The sequence below is a fragment of the Pleurodeles waltl genome, chromosome 9 (genome assembly GCF_031143425.1).
Source record: "Pleurodeles waltl isolate 20211129_DDA chromosome 9, aPleWal1.hap1.20221129, whole genome shotgun sequence".
NCBI classification, from domain to species: Eukaryota; Metazoa; Chordata; class Amphibia; order Caudata; family Salamandridae; genus Pleurodeles; species Pleurodeles waltl.
Genome location: NC_090448.1, coordinates 816,133,790 through 816,151,234, shown reverse-complemented (window position 1 = coordinate 816,151,234; position 17,445 = coordinate 816,133,790). Strand labels below are relative to the sequence as shown.

General features: G+C 43.3%; 1 protein-coding gene across 3 annotated transcripts in view; it reads left to right on the top strand.

Moving 5' to 3' along the window:
• The window catches only part of COQ8B (coenzyme Q8B), a 115,141-nt gene that overhangs the window by 72,027 nt on the left and 25,669 nt on the right, over window positions 1-17,445 (top strand). For all 3 annotated transcript variants that reach the window (XM_069208093.1, XM_069208095.1, XM_069208094.1), the window contains exon 9: window positions 12,593-12,674. In XM_069208093.1, the coding sequence (XP_069064194.1) occupies window positions 12,593-12,674 (82 nt within the window). The remainder of the gene's footprint in view (window positions 1-12,592; window positions 12,675-17,445) is intronic.

Genomic DNA, 17,445 nt, shown 5'->3' with positions numbered 1-17,445 from the left:
ATAACGGATGGACTTTATGCCAGTTTCTATAAACAAAAGAGTCTTGCAAGCTAGTTGCCCATGCTAGTGCATGTACTCGCAGGCTCGACCCAAAAAATTGAGTGACTGCACTATAAGGCATTGCTTCTTCAAATGCATGAGTCGGAGAAGTAATTAATGTATCTAAGGCACCACACTGAAATATGCATCATGTAATATACTCATAAATTAGAGGGCAGAATCTAAACTTGGGGTATATGAAGTTAATGATGATGAAGAAAACCTATGGGTATGTTTACTTAATCTTAAAATGAACCCAGGGTAGCTGTGGTTGCGAGCAGTAAGGCTTACTAAAGGAATAATGTGTAAGGCATTAACAGCACCAAACAATGAAATAAGGAAGTTACGCAGCACAAAAAAATAAGACACCAATTTATAAAAGTAGAGCTTATTTTTATGATTTTTTTTTTTCAGAGACCTTAATAATTATAATTTACCGGAGAGTTTCGGAGATACAGATTTTAGAAGCAATCGACCAAAAACAAGTAAACATTTTGGAAACTTTTCAAAAGTTTTAAACAGTTAGTTCAACAACTCTGGTCCAGGTTGGGCGACCATGTCCGGCAGGACAGAGTCTTGAGGGCCAAATGTACACTTTGGACAGTTTCTTAGCCACCAGAGCGTTTTTCAGGATGTCCGATATAGAATTCAATGAAGTGGTCCTGATGCTGTATGATACAGGCTTAAAGATGCTCCAGGTGCTGTGTGGTCCACAAGGGTGAAGTCCGGTCATGTCTATAGGTGAGTTGGGGGGGGGGGGGGGGCGCGACTGACCTCCTGATCTCGGAGTCCCAATTAGTCATCTGTGCGAGGTTCCAAGGCCTGCTGATACTGGCCTTGCCCTTTTGCAACACAGCGGTTACGGTGCACATCTTTGGTGTAGGTTGGTGTCCAGCTTAAGTGCCAAATCTGGTCACAACCAACAGTTAAAGGTCCAGCAAACACGAGTGAACCTTTTGGCTATCTCTGAATTGTCCTTTTGGGGGCCCGGTGTCCAGTAGTGACAAAACTTCTCTGGTGGCTACCAGAGATGCGACTTTGGCTCTTTCAGCTTTAATGTCCCCATTGCCGTTTTGGGGGTCAGCCAACTGATCCTTGGAGTCTCTGCTTGGGGACTGAGGATGGGAATCAACCTTTCCCCAATACAGGCACGCAGAATAGGGTCCAAACTCTGCGAACCCAAAATGCAGCAGGTGCAGTCGCTCCAGCATCGCAGTCTTTGTACGCTTCCAACAGATGCAAAGTGGTTTTCTTCGTGACCTCCTTCCAAGTCCACCGAGTACTGAAAAAACTGGTGTCAAGGCTGCCCAATATATCCCAGAAAAGTGCCCTTAAGGGACAATGTGGTTACTTGCCAATGGGCTAATTCATCCTCTCCCCTCTGGTGACACAGTTCTGATGATGTGTGGCATCTGGTATTCCAGAGTGCAACATTCTTGCCACAGCATACTGGCAGAATAATTCCTTGACTGTAAGGACCTTGATAGAGCACCCTTTGAGGTGTGGCTACCATGGGGCTACACGCCCCTCAAGAACCGTTTCGCTAGCTGGTTTCTCCTCCTGTGCCTCTACACTGTCTGCAGAAAACAAAAGGCATCCTGCCTGAGAGTGCTGTCATAGTGGTCCTTCAAAGATGGCTTTACCTTTGAAGCTTGCCCTTTGGGCTTATACCCTTGGCAGCCATCATGTGGGAGGTCACACCTTCCAGTGCAGCAACTGCCTTTGTTCCTGGCCTGGGAGTCGTTCACATGTCTCCGCAGTCGGGCAGTAAGCTGTCTGTCTGCTTTTGCCTTCTGCGACCACTGGACTAGATGGGGCACAGTGTGGCAACTTCATAAATGTTGCTTATCTTTAAAAGTGACATTAATTTTGACTTGGCCATCAAGTCGCATATAATGCCATGATTAATTTGATGCCTTACATGACGTACTTTGGTAGTCCCAGTCAAACGTTAGCCAGTTTGAGATGCCTCACGGTAACTCTGTATTAGCCAATGAGCAGTGCTTAATTTGTCAATAAAAACATGCCGGTGCCCAAAGCCCTCCTCTTAAACATGCGGCTGCTGCAATTAAATGTGCGAACATGGAATACTGAGGCAACATAATTCTGAAGCCTTCTGGGGCCTCTTCAATCTATTTAAAGCCACTCTCTGTCCCTTCAGCTCACTCTTGCAGCTTTCTGCTTTTTCCCGTTGTGACGCTTTCACGTTTTTCTCTTCCTCCATCTTTCCCATATGTGTCTTTTGCTCGCAGTAAATGCTGGAGGCAGAAAAATAAGTGCCGGCCCTCAAAAATAATTGCCGGTGCTCCACACCGGAAACAACAAGCACAAATTAAGCACTGCCAATGGGGCTACCAACGTTACCCACAGCAAAATGACAATTTGAAAGTGTTACTGCTAAGACATGTCATAAAACATATGTCTTGCTCAACAAAATGCAGTTCCCTGTCGTAGGACTCTCAAGGCCGTCCTTAGGGGAGACTTATATATAATTTTAAGGGATAGGGTGGGTTTGCAAAAGGTTTAAATTGCAAAGTCAACTTTCTAGTCTGTAGTGGCAGGCTGGGGGCCATTTTGAGTCTTGCTATACGAAGGGTGGCTCAAACTGTGCTGCAGCCCTGAGTGGACACTCTGTCTTACATGCCCCGGGTTCCATATACTGGGGACTTATAAGTAAGTCAAGCCTTGCCAACTGGGGGTATCCAATTTGACATGCAATTTATATGAGGTTAAAACACTAGCACTGAGGTCTGGTTAGCAGGCCAGAGTGCCCTCTGAGTTGAAAAACAGTGCAGCTAATAGTCAAAATGGGGCTGAATATTTTTTTTGTTGGGGGGGGTATTCCTGCAAAAAGCCTGTTTCCTTACATGGAGTGCTGGGATTTTTAGGATACTATGTTATATCTGAAACAGATTTTAAAGTCAAAGTGTAGTTAGAAGAAAGTCCTGAAGCGTGGGAAAGTGACCCATTCCTTTGTGTAGTCCAAAGAGCTAAGGGAGGATACAGAGCACTAGCTTCCAGGAAATTGTTTAGTGAGAGCTTGCTGATAATTTCATGACTGCCCCCCCCCCTCTCTTCCAAAGGGAGTTGAGAGAGTCTTAAGTAAAGTGCGGCCTCTCAAGTTCAAAGTCAGAATGGAATTTATGATTGAGATGTTTCAATGAAGGTAGGATAATTATAATAGCCTGTCATGCCAGTCAGGTTCTGGGAATGAGTTCTGGAGATTTCAAAATGACATTCTAGCTTCTTTGTGTCTGTTTTATTGTAGTGTAAATTTAGAATAAACATCAAGCGACCCACATTTGGTGGAAATTACCTATTTTTACTGGTCTTCACCCACCTAACAGACAAATTGCCTTCATAGACTTTAATTAGGTCACCGCAATTTTAAACTTTTAGCATCTTCCCAAAAAGAGTTTGTATTCTGTTCACATTAAAAGAATCACCTTTAAAAAGCCTTGACATGACCTAAAGTTTTAAGTCAAGAGGTTGACTGTTAGGCATCTGTCATTGATAAGACACCCTGTGCCTAGTTCTACAGACAACTTGCTGTAGTTTGGGAAAATTCACTACACACATTCCTGAGATGAACCCAGTGGCATTCTTTGTTTCAACCATGATTGCAACATCAGTGTGAGTTAAACCACTTCTGAGTGGGTCAACTCTACATTTGACATTATTTAAAAATCTGCGATGTCTTAAAAGCTTAAGCAAAATTGTACGGTTCTCTTAAAATATTTTTAAATAAACTTGGACGTAAGAACATGTTGTCACCAAAAGCCAGAAGGTTTAAATCATGTCAGAACTGTTACAATCGCACCTCTGTGACAGACCCGCACAAGATATGTTTCAGGTGTTTGGGTTGATGACTAGTCTCCAAGCAGAGTGAAGAGCTCCTGTGATTCCGAAGGCGACCCAGGAACGTAAAACGAAGCTGCATGTTCAACTCCACAAGAAATCTTGCGAGCCCCACTCCTGTTAAAAGTCGAGGGTGCATGGCTTGCTCCCACTATTAGTGCCTTTTTTGTGATTGGTCCAAGTCTTCCGATAAATCAAATCTGAAGCACAAGAAGCTAAGCGGGATTTGTCCCAGTCCTGCCATGCTCTATCTGAGAATTTGTGAGAATGTTAGTGCTCCACCTAGGATCCGATTCTGCAGCTGATATTCATGCACCCAGAATATCCCAGGCCATCTGCAATATTTCAACAGATTAAAAGTTTTGAAGAGGCTGTGTTGCTTATCTTTGGAACACTTACGGCTATCTCTGTTGCACCTTTGAGCCCCAATGATCTGAGGAGGCTTCCACTTAGATTACTGTAGACGAATCCATCCTCTGTGGCGTCTGTGCCGCCTTGTTCTTCACCAGCTTATCTGCAGATTGGCATCTCTGATTATTGTCGGGCTCATTTTGTGATGGCGTGGATAAAGTCAAGAAAAAAAAATAGATGCCAGGGCACATAGTGGCGCTTACATTCAGCTCCACTCATCACTTCCAGCGGAAGAAAATGGGCACAAAACTGCACTACACCACATGATCAGCATGTGGGAGCAACTGGTTCAACTCTGGCTCCTGGGGAATATCCTGAAGCTGAGGAATCTGCTACTATTTAGTCAATCAAACATTTATAGAGCACAGTAAATCACCGGTTGTGGTCTCAAGGCGCTGGAGCTGGATACTGCTGCATGGAGGTATGATCATTTGAACATCCAGGTCTGAAGTTCTCTTCTGGATCACTGGAGTGACGGTGCGGTCCTCAGGTGCAGCAGAAGGTTGTTTCAAGCCTTGGCTGCCAGGTGTGAGAAGGAACGTCCTCCGTTGTTGACTCAGTGAATCTGTGGGGTGTCTGCGGAGGAGAGAGAAGCTGATCGTACACTTCTGAATCGGGAGCTAGTGTAGTTTCTTGAGATGGAGTGTGATGTTTCTACTTCTGGGGAAGCAGAGTATAAAACTTGCCTCTGAGTTCTTTATTGTCTGGAGTCTCTTCAGGAGGCGTGCAGTGATTCCTACATAGAGTGTGTTTCCGTGGTCCAGTCTGCTGGTGTTGAGGGCCTGCATGACGGTCTTTCTGGTGTTTCCTGGGAGCCACCTGAAAATCTTGCAGAGCATGTGAACTGGTGTGGAAGCAGGCATATGAGACAGTGTCGACTTGTTTCTTCATTGATAGCTTGCTATCCAGGATGTTGCCAAGGTTGTGGGCATTGTCTTTTGGGGCAGGAGGTGTGCTGAGCTCTGTGGGCCACCATGTGTCTGACCATGGCGAGGTGTTGTTCTCAAAGGTGAGGACTTCCATTTTTTTCAGTGTTGAGTTTGAGATAGTTGTCCTTCATTCAGTCCTCTGAATTCATCCTGCATCAGTGGAAGTTAGCTTTTGTGGTGTAGAGGTCTTCGAACAGTGAGAGGATGAGCTGTGTTATCAGTGTAGGAGATGATGTTGAGTCCGTGTGATCTGACGGTGATGGCTAGTGGGGTCATGTAGAGTGTCTGGCTGAGGGACGATCCCTGGGGGACTCCACAGATGATGATTTTGGGCTCTGAGTTGAACGGTGGAAGACTGATTCTTCTATTTATTTGTTTATCTTCTATTTAGTTTCTGATGCTCCACTGACCTCCTGGTGTAGGTGGGTCCTGAGATGATGAAGATGTGGATGTACCTGACTCTGTCGCTGGAGGGGTAGAGCGTGTGTCCTGCGATAAGGGTAGGCCGGTGAAGAAGTTCACCTATCCCGCAGCAACCTAGAAAGACTTCACTCCTCCCTGAAATTATGTGACATCTGCAGCCGGTAGCCCAGAAACAAGTCCTACCGGCTGCAGTAGGAGTGAAGAATGCAGAGTTTTGGAGTGCCCCCTGTCTGTGGGCCCGCTCAGCAGCCCAGGCCCCAGTTCATGTGAGTTGGCTGCATACGGATTTAACAGCTGCACTCATCAGTCGTTCGTTCTCTCTTTCTCTCAGCCTCCTCTTTCTCTTCCACCTCCCTCTTCCCCGTCTCTCTCTTTCTCCCTCTCTCTCTCTGTCACTCTTTCTCTCCTCCCCGCATTCCTCCTTGAGGTTTTCCTGTGCTCTTGCTTCGGGGTAAGTTTCCACACTCCCAAAAGGGGGTGATTCCAAGGCTCCTGTGGTGAGGTGGCGATGTTCAAAAGGCGTCCTCACTCGTTATACGGTGTCGGATCAGTCAGTCCTCATTGCACCTGGTGACCTGCGGATCACCACTGCTGACAGTTTTTGAGCACCTTTCCGATGAACACGCCAAAAGTATTCCCAACAGCCTCCCCTGACTTGCTGCACAGCTGCCAGGTAAGGCTTCGGCTCTTACCACATGGACAATTTTTGGGGTCTCAGACTTCCCTTCTTACATTTCCAGATTCCAAATGTGATTTAAGGATCAGAGTCGCTGAAGTTTTATATTTGGTTTCTGCTTCTTTTGAAGTACATGCTACCCTCCCTATTCCACTTGAAAAGCATCCTGTCAATGCAGGAGAGACTCTAAAGCTAACAGTCCCACATCACAGGCCATGGTAGTTCACACCTGGATGTCCGCCACAGTAATTTGTGCACCAAAACGTTAATCTCGGGCTCCAACCCTACTCTTTGATTCTCTTATCAGCCTCATCTTCCCAAGATGCGTCCAGGCTCCTTCCTTGTGATCTCTCAGTGAAACAAAGAGCACCCAAGTCTTGCTCTCCCCTCTCAGGTGTATTTCACCTAGCTTACAGGAATGCAGCAATACACACATCTGTCTGGGCAATTCCTCTATCTCCTCATTTCTTGGCCATGGAGATCTTGGTCTCCCAAAATAGACCCCAGGGTATTCCATGAAATACAGACCCAATTGCACTTAAACTCAGCAAACACACTGTGCCCAGCACTGTTACCTCCTTGTATTGTGCCACCACAGGCACATATGCACTCAGCACACATATCCATAATACTTGTCTGGTGCTAAAATTAATCCAACGTACAAGTATATAGTTCTCTTCTTTTATTCAGTTAATCTCTTTTGATTCAATATGTTTTCAGTACCATTCAAGAACAACACAAATATGGTGAAGGACTTGTTATGATATGTTACAGAAATAGAAATATTTAACAACAAGCAACTGCAAAATGCAGTAGGTCTCGCATTTGCGAGAGTTCGCGCTACTGGCGTTGTAAATGCATTATTGGACTTTTCTTGCCTCATATATTGGCCAACCCTGCCTCATAATTTGGTCTTTTCCTGCCACATATTTTGATGAGCCTGCATATAACTAAAGCACTTACATTTACCTTCTTCGAATTGCTGGCTGGCTAACACAATTCTCAAAAAAAGACACAAGGCGGCCTTAGAGGAGTAACAAGAGACGTGAGAGAAATAAACTAGAAGGATCACCCAAACATATCAAGAGTGTTCAAACAGTCAGTGTAATAAGGATGTTATGCTGACCTGAATCATGGTCATAATTACAATAAGGAGAGATTAATAAAACATATACAATCATGTAAACCCAATAAAAACCTTAAGCAGAAATAAACTTTGACATTAGACTGTAGTGCTGAAAACAGCCCCTAGAGGGCACCACAACAAAAATAGCATTTGGAAGAAACACGGTCAGGTAACCATACAGGCAGCCCTGAGAGGGCATAACTACATGAAAACAGAATAGCAGAAAGTAATGCAATGTAACCATATATGTAGTCCCTAGAGGGTGTAGTGCCTTGCAGAATTTCAGGCCTACTAGCAGCTTACCAGAATATTATCACAAACAAGGCCCTTAAAACACAAACTACTCCCAGCGGTAAAACAAAAGTTCCAGCCATGAGAGAACTTAAAAAGACACTGAATGGTGGGAGGAGTTATTATTTTGGGGCACCCTCCCAACATAGTGTGGGGACCTAAGTTCACCTAGACAGAAAGATTGTGCGTGCTGAACATTTAGATGGCCCCTATTGTCCTAGGACCACCACACTGAGTTATGGGAAAAAATGTTTTGTAAAACGAATGCCCGCAAAGCATAATGGGGCTAGTTTCAGAGTGCAGCGGATGGATATTATAGTATCTTGACTGTAATGCTCATAACAGCCCCTAGAGGGTGTAGTGCATTACACATTTTCAGTTCCATCCATGAGAGAGAGCTTAAAAAGACACTGAATGGTAGGAGGGTTTATTAGTTTGGGGCCCCCACTAACCTAGCGTGGGGATCCAGAGATGACCCAGACAGAAAGAGCGTGTCATGGTGAATGCTTTGGTGGTGGTCCCATTGTCCAAGGGCCACCACAGGCTGAGTTATGAGCAAAAATGTTTTGGAAAAGAAATGAATCGCAAAGCATTATAAAGTGATTTTCCCGAGTGCAGTGAATATTGTAGTATCGGCTCGCCCGCATGTATATTTTTCAACTGCTGAACCAGGAAGAATTTAGGAATGGGGTTGCAAATGGAAATTACCCCGATTTGGTAACAGTGTGACGTTAATGGTGCTTATGCGAAGCACTCCAATACCTCTGATCGAGTTCGTGCTACAAACTGCCTTGGCCACCATGGAGGACGAAGGGGAGAGACAAAAGAAAAATGTAAATGACTCCAATTTGGTAACAGAGTGACATAACTGATACTCATGCAAAGTACTGCAATGCCTCCAATCTGGCTTGCGCTTTATGAAACATCACAGTGCCATGGCCCCCGTGGAGCACGAAGGGGAGAGACAAAAAAAATAGTAGTGTGCACACACTATATTATATGGCCGATCGTACAATAATCCATGTAACAGGGTCAGTTTGCAAGGTGTAACAAAGCAGCCACAAGGCAGGACAAACGTAAAGCATTTACTTAGGAAATCAAGGGAATTTTGAAAGGCAGGCCCAGGAATGAATGAAAGTGATGGGTGTGGTTAAAGCTCACAGAATAGATTACAACATGTCAAGAAGAGCGGCACTTGCACGCTGGGAGGCTCGACCTGAAAACTGTTTTCAGTTATTGTTGCCTTTCACCAGCTTAACAACCTTCAGGACAATATAAAGAAGAAAAAAAAGTAATCTGACCACCCACCCTAACTTGAGTGGATGGTCAGTTGGGTAATCTTTTAAGGTCCGCCCACCTCTAAATTAGGGCCTTAACCACCTTCAAAGCATCACTTGTCACTTTGAGACTTTGGCCATGTATATAGTCTTTAACAAAAAATGTTCTTCAGTTTTGGTTTTTATTGCATCTTTCAAGTCAAAATGTTTATCAGCTCTTAAGAGAGGAGGGTGTGGTACAATGAGGTGTGTGAAGTCCGAAGAACCATTTTGCCCTGTTTTCAACTGCTCATTACAAAAGGAGTATAGATTTTCCAATTCTAATACTCCATATCTCCGCAAGTATTTAATATGCTACTTTGGGGCAGAAATATGCCATTACAAGATGCCAAGCACTGAAGCCTATGGCCTGAAAAAAGTGGTAAAGAGGATGTAAGGGAGCTGGGAAAGCACCCCTTGAGACCCAGAAATGCACGGAGTTGGGTTTGTGGTATTTCCCTGTGACACATGCTTCACCTCAAAGTAAAACATCCCCTTTTTAAGTTCTTGCCTACGGACAGACTGAGCTGTTTGTTAGAGTCCTGCTGTAAGGAATACTACACATACATTGGGCTTTACACCAGCCCCTTATTCATAATTAGATTCATTTTTTTATCTCTTGCTTCCATCCTCCTGACTCAATAGCTTTTCTCCTTATTCTTGTTTGCCCCATTTTAGTGTTGTCATCTTATTGTGTTTTGATTGGGTCAGGGCCGGCTTTAGGGCGGTGCGAGCGGTGCGGCCGCACCGGGTGCAGACCTGGATTGGGAGTCACTGACTTCAGGGGGGTTTCGTGTTTAGCAACAACTTACGAAACATGCGATTGAAAACCATCTGCTGAAAAGTTCCTTGTTCGTCCAGCCTTCAGGAAACAATTAAAATGTCAAGATACCTCTTGTGATTAATGCTCCTGCTAGGGAGAGATGGGAGTTTTGCCTAGCGGCAACTTTGACTCACCATAGAGTAGCATAGGGGCTTAATATGTACAGATCTGTGTTCTATGTGAGCAGTTGAGCGGGTTAGCAAAGCCAGCCTTTACAAGCGCTTTAAAACAAATGAATGTATGTAAAAGTGGGCTATGGAGAGATGAAGGACACATTTGCCGGCTGGTAGTGAGTGAATCCGAGGAGGTGGTCATAGGGTGGGTGGGCACCAAAAAAAAAAACTGTTGCACAGGGCGCCACTAGTGCTAAAGCCAGCCCTGGATTGGATGGCATGTAATGTATTTTTTCACTTCCGATGTCACCCTTCTTTGTAGTGTTAATGTGGGAATATTTCCAGTCCCTTTCAGTGACTCTGCTCCCTCCATGGTCCACCCCACCACACCCGCCCAACTCCACCACTTTCTGTATAAATTCCTCCTTCCCTGTGGCAGCTTGTCCCCAAACCTTCATACTTTCACCACTGGACACCTCAAAATATATTTTTTTAACCAAACAAACTTGTCTACCTGTGCATGCATGTGCGGTGGCCGTATCAAAACTATTTTGTAATATTGTGAGAAATACAATCAAAATTGTGGTCATATTTTCAGATGTGGTGAATCCATAGAAGCTGTCCATCTTTAAGTGAGGTTTCTTAAAATAGATTCCAAGATGCCCACTGAGGATGGACGCACATTCATTGCGGCAGTCTGTGAAATGCTGTTTTTAAAGTGTGAGAAACTCCATTTAAAGATGGCCACTGCCGATGCTTACTCATTCACGGAGGTCATCTTTGAAACCGGTGTCCCAGGGCCAAAAGGCCTGTTCAATGGGTACAGGGTTGATATCCAGGGAAGGGTTGGGGGTAGGGCTTGGTGGCCTGCAACCATCCCCTCAGGTCACAGCCAAAGGCCATGCTTAAAAAAAGGGAATGATTACTGACACAGGGTTGGGTGCAGGGCCAAAACATCTTCGTTGGGCACTGGTCGTTGCCAGGTTTGGGTGCAGGGCTTGTGCAATGAGCATTAACATCCATGACGGAAATGACTTTGAGCTGGCACTGCAGCCAATCACTAGTGTGCATGGCTTTGATGGTAGTTATACTGTATATATTATCATAAACCCCGAACATTCATAGAAAAACGTTATTAGAGATGGACTCTGAATTTATTAGCAGAAGAAACCATAACCTGCCTTTAAAAAAGGTTTGCCTTTCACTTCAGTTTTAGTGAATATCAATGTTAATGAAGATCGCTGGTCAGAAAAGAAAACATTATTTGACTGGTAACACCATTTTGTTATTACATCTTTTTTTCATTGAGTGTATTAACTATTTTCCCACTCCTCATTGGAGGCATAGCAATGGAAATGCAAATCTTGTATGTCTTTTGTCACTGTCAGAATGTGGATTTGGGTTGGAGGACTAATGTTTATGGTGTTGCTGACTGGGGTTATGGTGGTTTATGGACAGGCTTAACAAAAGATTCCTTTTCTTATCCTTTGTGGGAGGCTGCAGGCCAGGTTCACAAAGGGCCCTATGCATTAGTGGTGGAGGCCCCGCAGCGGTGGGTGAGTCTCCCTACTCTTTTCATGATGGAATCTCTGCAGTGAATATTCTCATTGCAAAGATTCCATCACAAGTGCAGAGACTACCCCACAACTGCAGGACCTCTGCCATGAATGCGGAGGCTACCCCACGACTGCAGGACCTTCGTCACGAGTGCAGAGGCCCTTTGTGAATAAGACCCTTTATGTTTATGGGAGTGTCCTTCTTTAATTTTTTCACTCCCTAGAAAAGGAAAACTATAGAAAGCTTTAGTGCAGCAATGCTGTTATCTATGCTTTAAAGCACTTTCTGAATGTTATAATGTGGTTTTCCTGTTTATATACATTTGTGATAAAAAAGTGGAAAGCAAATGTCAGCTTTGCCTAGACATTTTTTTAACTTTATTTAGACCGTTGTTCTCTCTGTATTTAAAAGTGTCCACGATCCCACATTGGCCAAGCTCCTCCTTGTTTATTCTTTTAATAGCAGTAGCCTTGCTAGGGAACTGTTGTTACAAATAAGTAACTTTTTCCCGCAGCCTTGCAGTGGAAAAGATTGGTTTCTGCAAACCTGACTTACCAGTGCTTCCAGTCTCTCTCCTGATTGTTTCATGTTAAAGCAGTTTTCTTTATGAACAGTAATGCACCCCCAAGCAGTTGCATGGATTAGATTAGATTGATTTAAGTATTCCTGCCTGCCATGTGACAGTTGTGGCAAAATGTGGGTCCTTTACTCGCTGGGCCTCAGGACTCCACTCCTCACTGACGAGGCCTAAGTAGGTTGAAACTGGTCTGAGGTTGCTTCTGCTTGGCACTTCGGCTGGGCTTTTCCTTTTGGAGCAGGAGGACAAAGCCTTATTTGCATATGGCTGGCCTTTGTCTAGAATGGCATAGTGTGTGGAAAAATGTATGGTGTATTATACAGCCTGCGCAACTGCCAGCGGGCAAGATTAATTCATGTATTACTTTATCATTGTGGTTATTCTTAGTTACAGTGGCTGACTATAATTTCTTTGTAGATTTTTGATTTTTGATTCATATTTCCTCTTTCTCAGTACCCTGGTATAGCTGACAGCATCAAGAGTGACATTGAAAACCTGCTGTCCATCCTTAAAATGAGTGTTGTGCTCCCGGAAGGTGAGATGCTAGCTCTTTTACAGCTCTATAATGTTCTTCTGAAATTACTGTCTTTAATTTGATTGGTGCTTAAAACCTCGCACTCGCCCTGATTTACCAAGGCATTTGGGGTTGTGTAACCTATATTGTACAAAGGCCCAAACTCCAGGGTAAAGGCTTGCTCATTTCAGCAATTGTTGGGCAGTTTGGCCAGGTCCCTTGCCCTGTACATTCAAAGACTTGGCAAAACACAGGGGGGTGGAAACACAGATTAGACAAGGTTCGCTTTGGACTCCTGTCTATCCAGGCAGCCTTCAGGTGCTATTACCATATTCCTTAAGTATCAGTGCACCGCCTATTTATTATGTAGCTCTTACTATTTGAGCACAGCACTGAAAATACCTTTGTATTCCTATTCTTTACGATGAGTTCACAATACCAAAGTGAATGATGGGAAAACAGCTTGTGTGGTTAGCAGACAAGGGCGAACTAATTACTTATGTAAAGAGCATGGAGAATTATGATGTGTGGTCCCCATACAACATGCTGCTCCATTTTAAAAGGTCCTGCTTGGTGTCTGTCTTCATTCACAAATCTGCAGAGTAGCATGATGCTTCACAGATGTGAGACAAGTGATCAGTGAATCGACTTATGTGTGCCTCATTATTAGTGTGTTGTCGTTTCCGAGAGGGCCTTTAGCTCCTGTTACGGGATCGTAAAAATCACAGGGTGTATGGTGCTGATAGCAGGTAAAAATCTTTGTGAGGAAAACAAGGAGAAAATGAAAAATTACCAGGAAATCTAGCACAGCAGTTCCAATTTCCCTGGTAATTACTTATTTCTTAGAAGATCCCATAGGTTGCAATTATAACCCCCCGAGCCTTTTGATGAATGATGTCATAATATTTCTCAAAACCCAAGCATTTGTCATCAAACAAATTAATATTCTAGAATACTTATTGTTTGTTTGTTAGTGGGTCGAAGACTGAGTAAAGCAAACTTGTTTCTTCTCTGTTCACTCGATGGTCCCTTTAACTCCACCGCCGGTGATCCTAGTTCTCCTGATGTCAGTAACTCCGAGGAGGGCAGAGGTGGCTGGAGTTAACAGCTGGACTACAGAGGCACTTGTAATGAGGCCATATGTCTAGATTTTGTTATAAGGTTCCTACTACGATAATAGGACTGCGTATCTAGGATGGCAGAATTTCAGAGTGTGGGATACTAAGTCCGTCCACACTGTCAAACTGTCAGCCCTATTCCTGGATAGCTCACAGTGCTTCACCGGAACCCCTGAACAAACCAGTGTAGAACGTGATCACGGCAATCTAAACATGACACTATGACTCCCCAGGGAAGTCATGGAAACATATCTCACCCTTTTGTTGTATTATTCATGCATGCCTAGGTGAAAACACAATAGATTTATGAACTGAGTTTTCAATATACTTATTGAAACAATGGTAATCTGGCATAAATCAAATGAATTGCAATAACTAGGCAGATAAAACAAAGCAAAGTAATCAGCATGATAAGCATGGTAAAGATGATAAATAATCCAACCATGGTAAATGTGTTCCAGAGGTTCCTACCTAAACCCTTCTGCATGGCCTGATCTAAGGGATTAGCCCCAGCCCCAAACCTGACAACAGTGTCCGGAATCGGCCTGCGGTGTAGATGGCAATCCTCTCAAAAGCTGGTAGAAGAGCACCAGGAGAGCTGCATGTCAAACACAGCATTTGTCCCAGGGCAGTAGTGACTGGAATGCCCTCCGACCCTTCAGGGTCAGTGCACTGTATATATTATAATGCCCTACTGTGTAGGAAGCACATCTGTGATGCAATGCTGTGTCTAGATACCAAAAGCTAACTAAACAAGCAACTTCTACAGCATATTTTTAGAAGAATATCATGCGAAAAATGGGTGTAAAATGTCAATGCTAAAAGCAGCTGAACAAAAGCGCATAGAATATGAAATCTAAAATGAAGCTAAAAACAGGGGGAACCAACTTAGGTCCAAAAAGTCCTCAAAACACCCTCCAATTGCCAGGAAAAAGACAGATTATACAAACTATATTATATAAACTATACTATATGAAAAGCAAAAGAATTAAAATGTTCTCGCTAACAAGCAGAGCAAACAAGCCATTAAAAATGAGCCAGTAAAACATGCCAATTTGCTTTTAAAACAAAAGCCACATTTAAGGGCCATTGGAGGCATCCATGATGTCCGTGGTAATGGAATCCAGAATGGATCTCAGACAGAACCGCCATAGCCTCTGTGAGTAAGTGAAAGGAACAGACTTGATCAAGATCCTCAGCCTCCATGGAGGAAGTGGCATCCTGTGCAATGCCTGCAGTCCATGAACCAGGAAAAAAAGAATCCTGAAGCCGTAACATCCATATGTATGTAAGTTGGCTCATAAAAGGCATCTGGTCTCGAAGGACAACACTGTAAATGAGCACTCAACGGGAATATTAGCAGATTCATGTCCGTAAATAGTACCAATTGTATTTCAAGATGCACATCCAGTGATCACTCGAAATGGCACCAAAGAAAGCGGATCACAGGCTGCACGCAGTAGAATCATTCTGGCTGGAAAGTCAGAGACCGGCTGTGACTTAGTTCCTCCAACAATGGCCACGCCAAAGTACTGTACCATGCGTTCCCGAAACAGGTGGGCGTGCTGTAGTTTCATCACAGTTTGGATTTGAAATGGGATATTCATTGCAGGGCAGAGAGAGAAGTAACAAAATATCACCAATTAAGGACAATGCAAACGGTAGGCCTCAGATACACTCGAAAACAAGAAGTTTAAAAAAAGATGGAAACTCACAAAAAATCAGCCTGGAAGGTGCTGACAAAACCCAATTGCTTTAAAAAAGTGCATAGCTGTCACAGTGTTGGAAACATTAAAGATGCGACTCACAAATTCACTGAAGTGCCTTGAAACTGTGTTTAAAAGTGAATGTATTTCAGAGGGTGACCTTGCAACTCCCAATTGAAGGCTTCAAAAGCAAACTTAACCGCAACATGTATCTGAAAAACTAGTGCTTTCAGTCTGCTCAGCTTGTCAAAGTTAACATTAAAAGTAGGAATGAAAAGCCACAAACTTGCTACCGTAATCTCATGCGTGAAGGGAAAAAGTATGCTACTACAGCAGGTCACTATTTGAGAAACAGAAACCACATAATAGACACCTGCCCTCATCTCACAACAACCTTGATCATTCAGCATCAAGTAACTCGATCAAATGTAACTAAAACACTGAGCTAATCAAGGAGACAGGATCTCCCTTCAAGTAGCATACCATAGTTGCCACAGATGTGTTACAGAAGTTTCACAATCGTTTCCACTGAGGAACACCTTTTCCCCGCTCATACTTTTGTAATCGAAAAGTAATTCCCACATCTCTTGTCTATAACTCTATCCTAGAGCTTTAAATCTGTCTACTGGAAAATATTTCAAAAATGATGTGAACTGAAACGTGGAAATTGGCAGAGAGCGAACTCCACGTATTAGCCCTACTACTGACGGTGATTCGACCACTGTGAAAGGCAACTTTTCTTTATTAAGCATTGTGTATGTTGCATCCTTCTTTGCCATTGTCTATTGTTTGTGTGCTAGATTAAAAGGCAACAACTCTTGAGGTCAAGTGCTTCCAAAGCATGAGGTTTGATTTAAAAACTTGCAGTGTCCAACGTAACTGCATCATAAATCTAAGTTGACTCTGTCCATACGGTAAAAAAAAAGACTTGTCATTTTGTATGATGTCAATTGCAGAAGACACAGTATTGTTGAGTGTGTAAATGCAAATGGACAGTGTATTCATTCAGTTCTCAATAGCCAATGCTTTTTCCAAATTAGCCTGATCGATTTGCCTTAAATGAGCAGCAGCTTTCAGTTCAAAAAGCTCCAAATGTAGTTGTAAATGGCATACAGGAATCTTTTGGAGCATGGTGATCTAGGACCTACCAAGAAGTCTTGCAAATCCATATCATCAGAGAGTAGAGAGAGGTGCTGTTTTACAGCAGGCAAAGTTGAATATTGTAACCGTTGCTGACATAACTTGCCTACTCTTTAAGTAGGGGCAACCCTTCTGTGCTGTGTCTGAATACAACAAAGGTCAGGTCTGCTTGCATTAAAACTCTGTCAGGAGGTTATAAAATGTGCATGACAACCATATCTTTCCACTGGTCACAATAACCTCTCCCGCAGTGTCAAATTAAATGTACCTCTCTGAAACATAGCATTGAGCTGATCTTCTTTATAATTTACCAAGCTTTGTCAAATGTCAAGTCGTGCAATTAAAGGGATACTTGCCACATTCATTTCTTTAATTTTGCTAGACCTAGACAAGTTATCTGCTGTCATTCACAAAAATCATCTCTAATGGCATCAGACATGCTTGAAATAAGGCATCGGTGCCCTGCATTTGCCAATCCTTTGTTCCCCAAACTGATTTTAAATCAATTGTATCTTTCCAATATCCATAGCCTTAAGTGGCTAATTGGGAAACAAATTAATTTGAGTAAATTAATTTAGTTGCGGTCAGCATATTTTTCCTTCCTTTTGTTGACGGTAATTTAAAATAATAGGATACCAGATCTGAAGTATCATGCCCAGAAAAATACGTGCATTTGTCTAAATATGTTTTGGAACTTCCTATTGGTCGAGTCGGGCAATGTTCCCACTGTATGTAATTAAACATTTTATGTAGAGTACTAGCTCTATGTAGGTAATGGTGTGCATAGTGATGGTAACAGAATATTTCACCATAATTGGCTGAATTCAT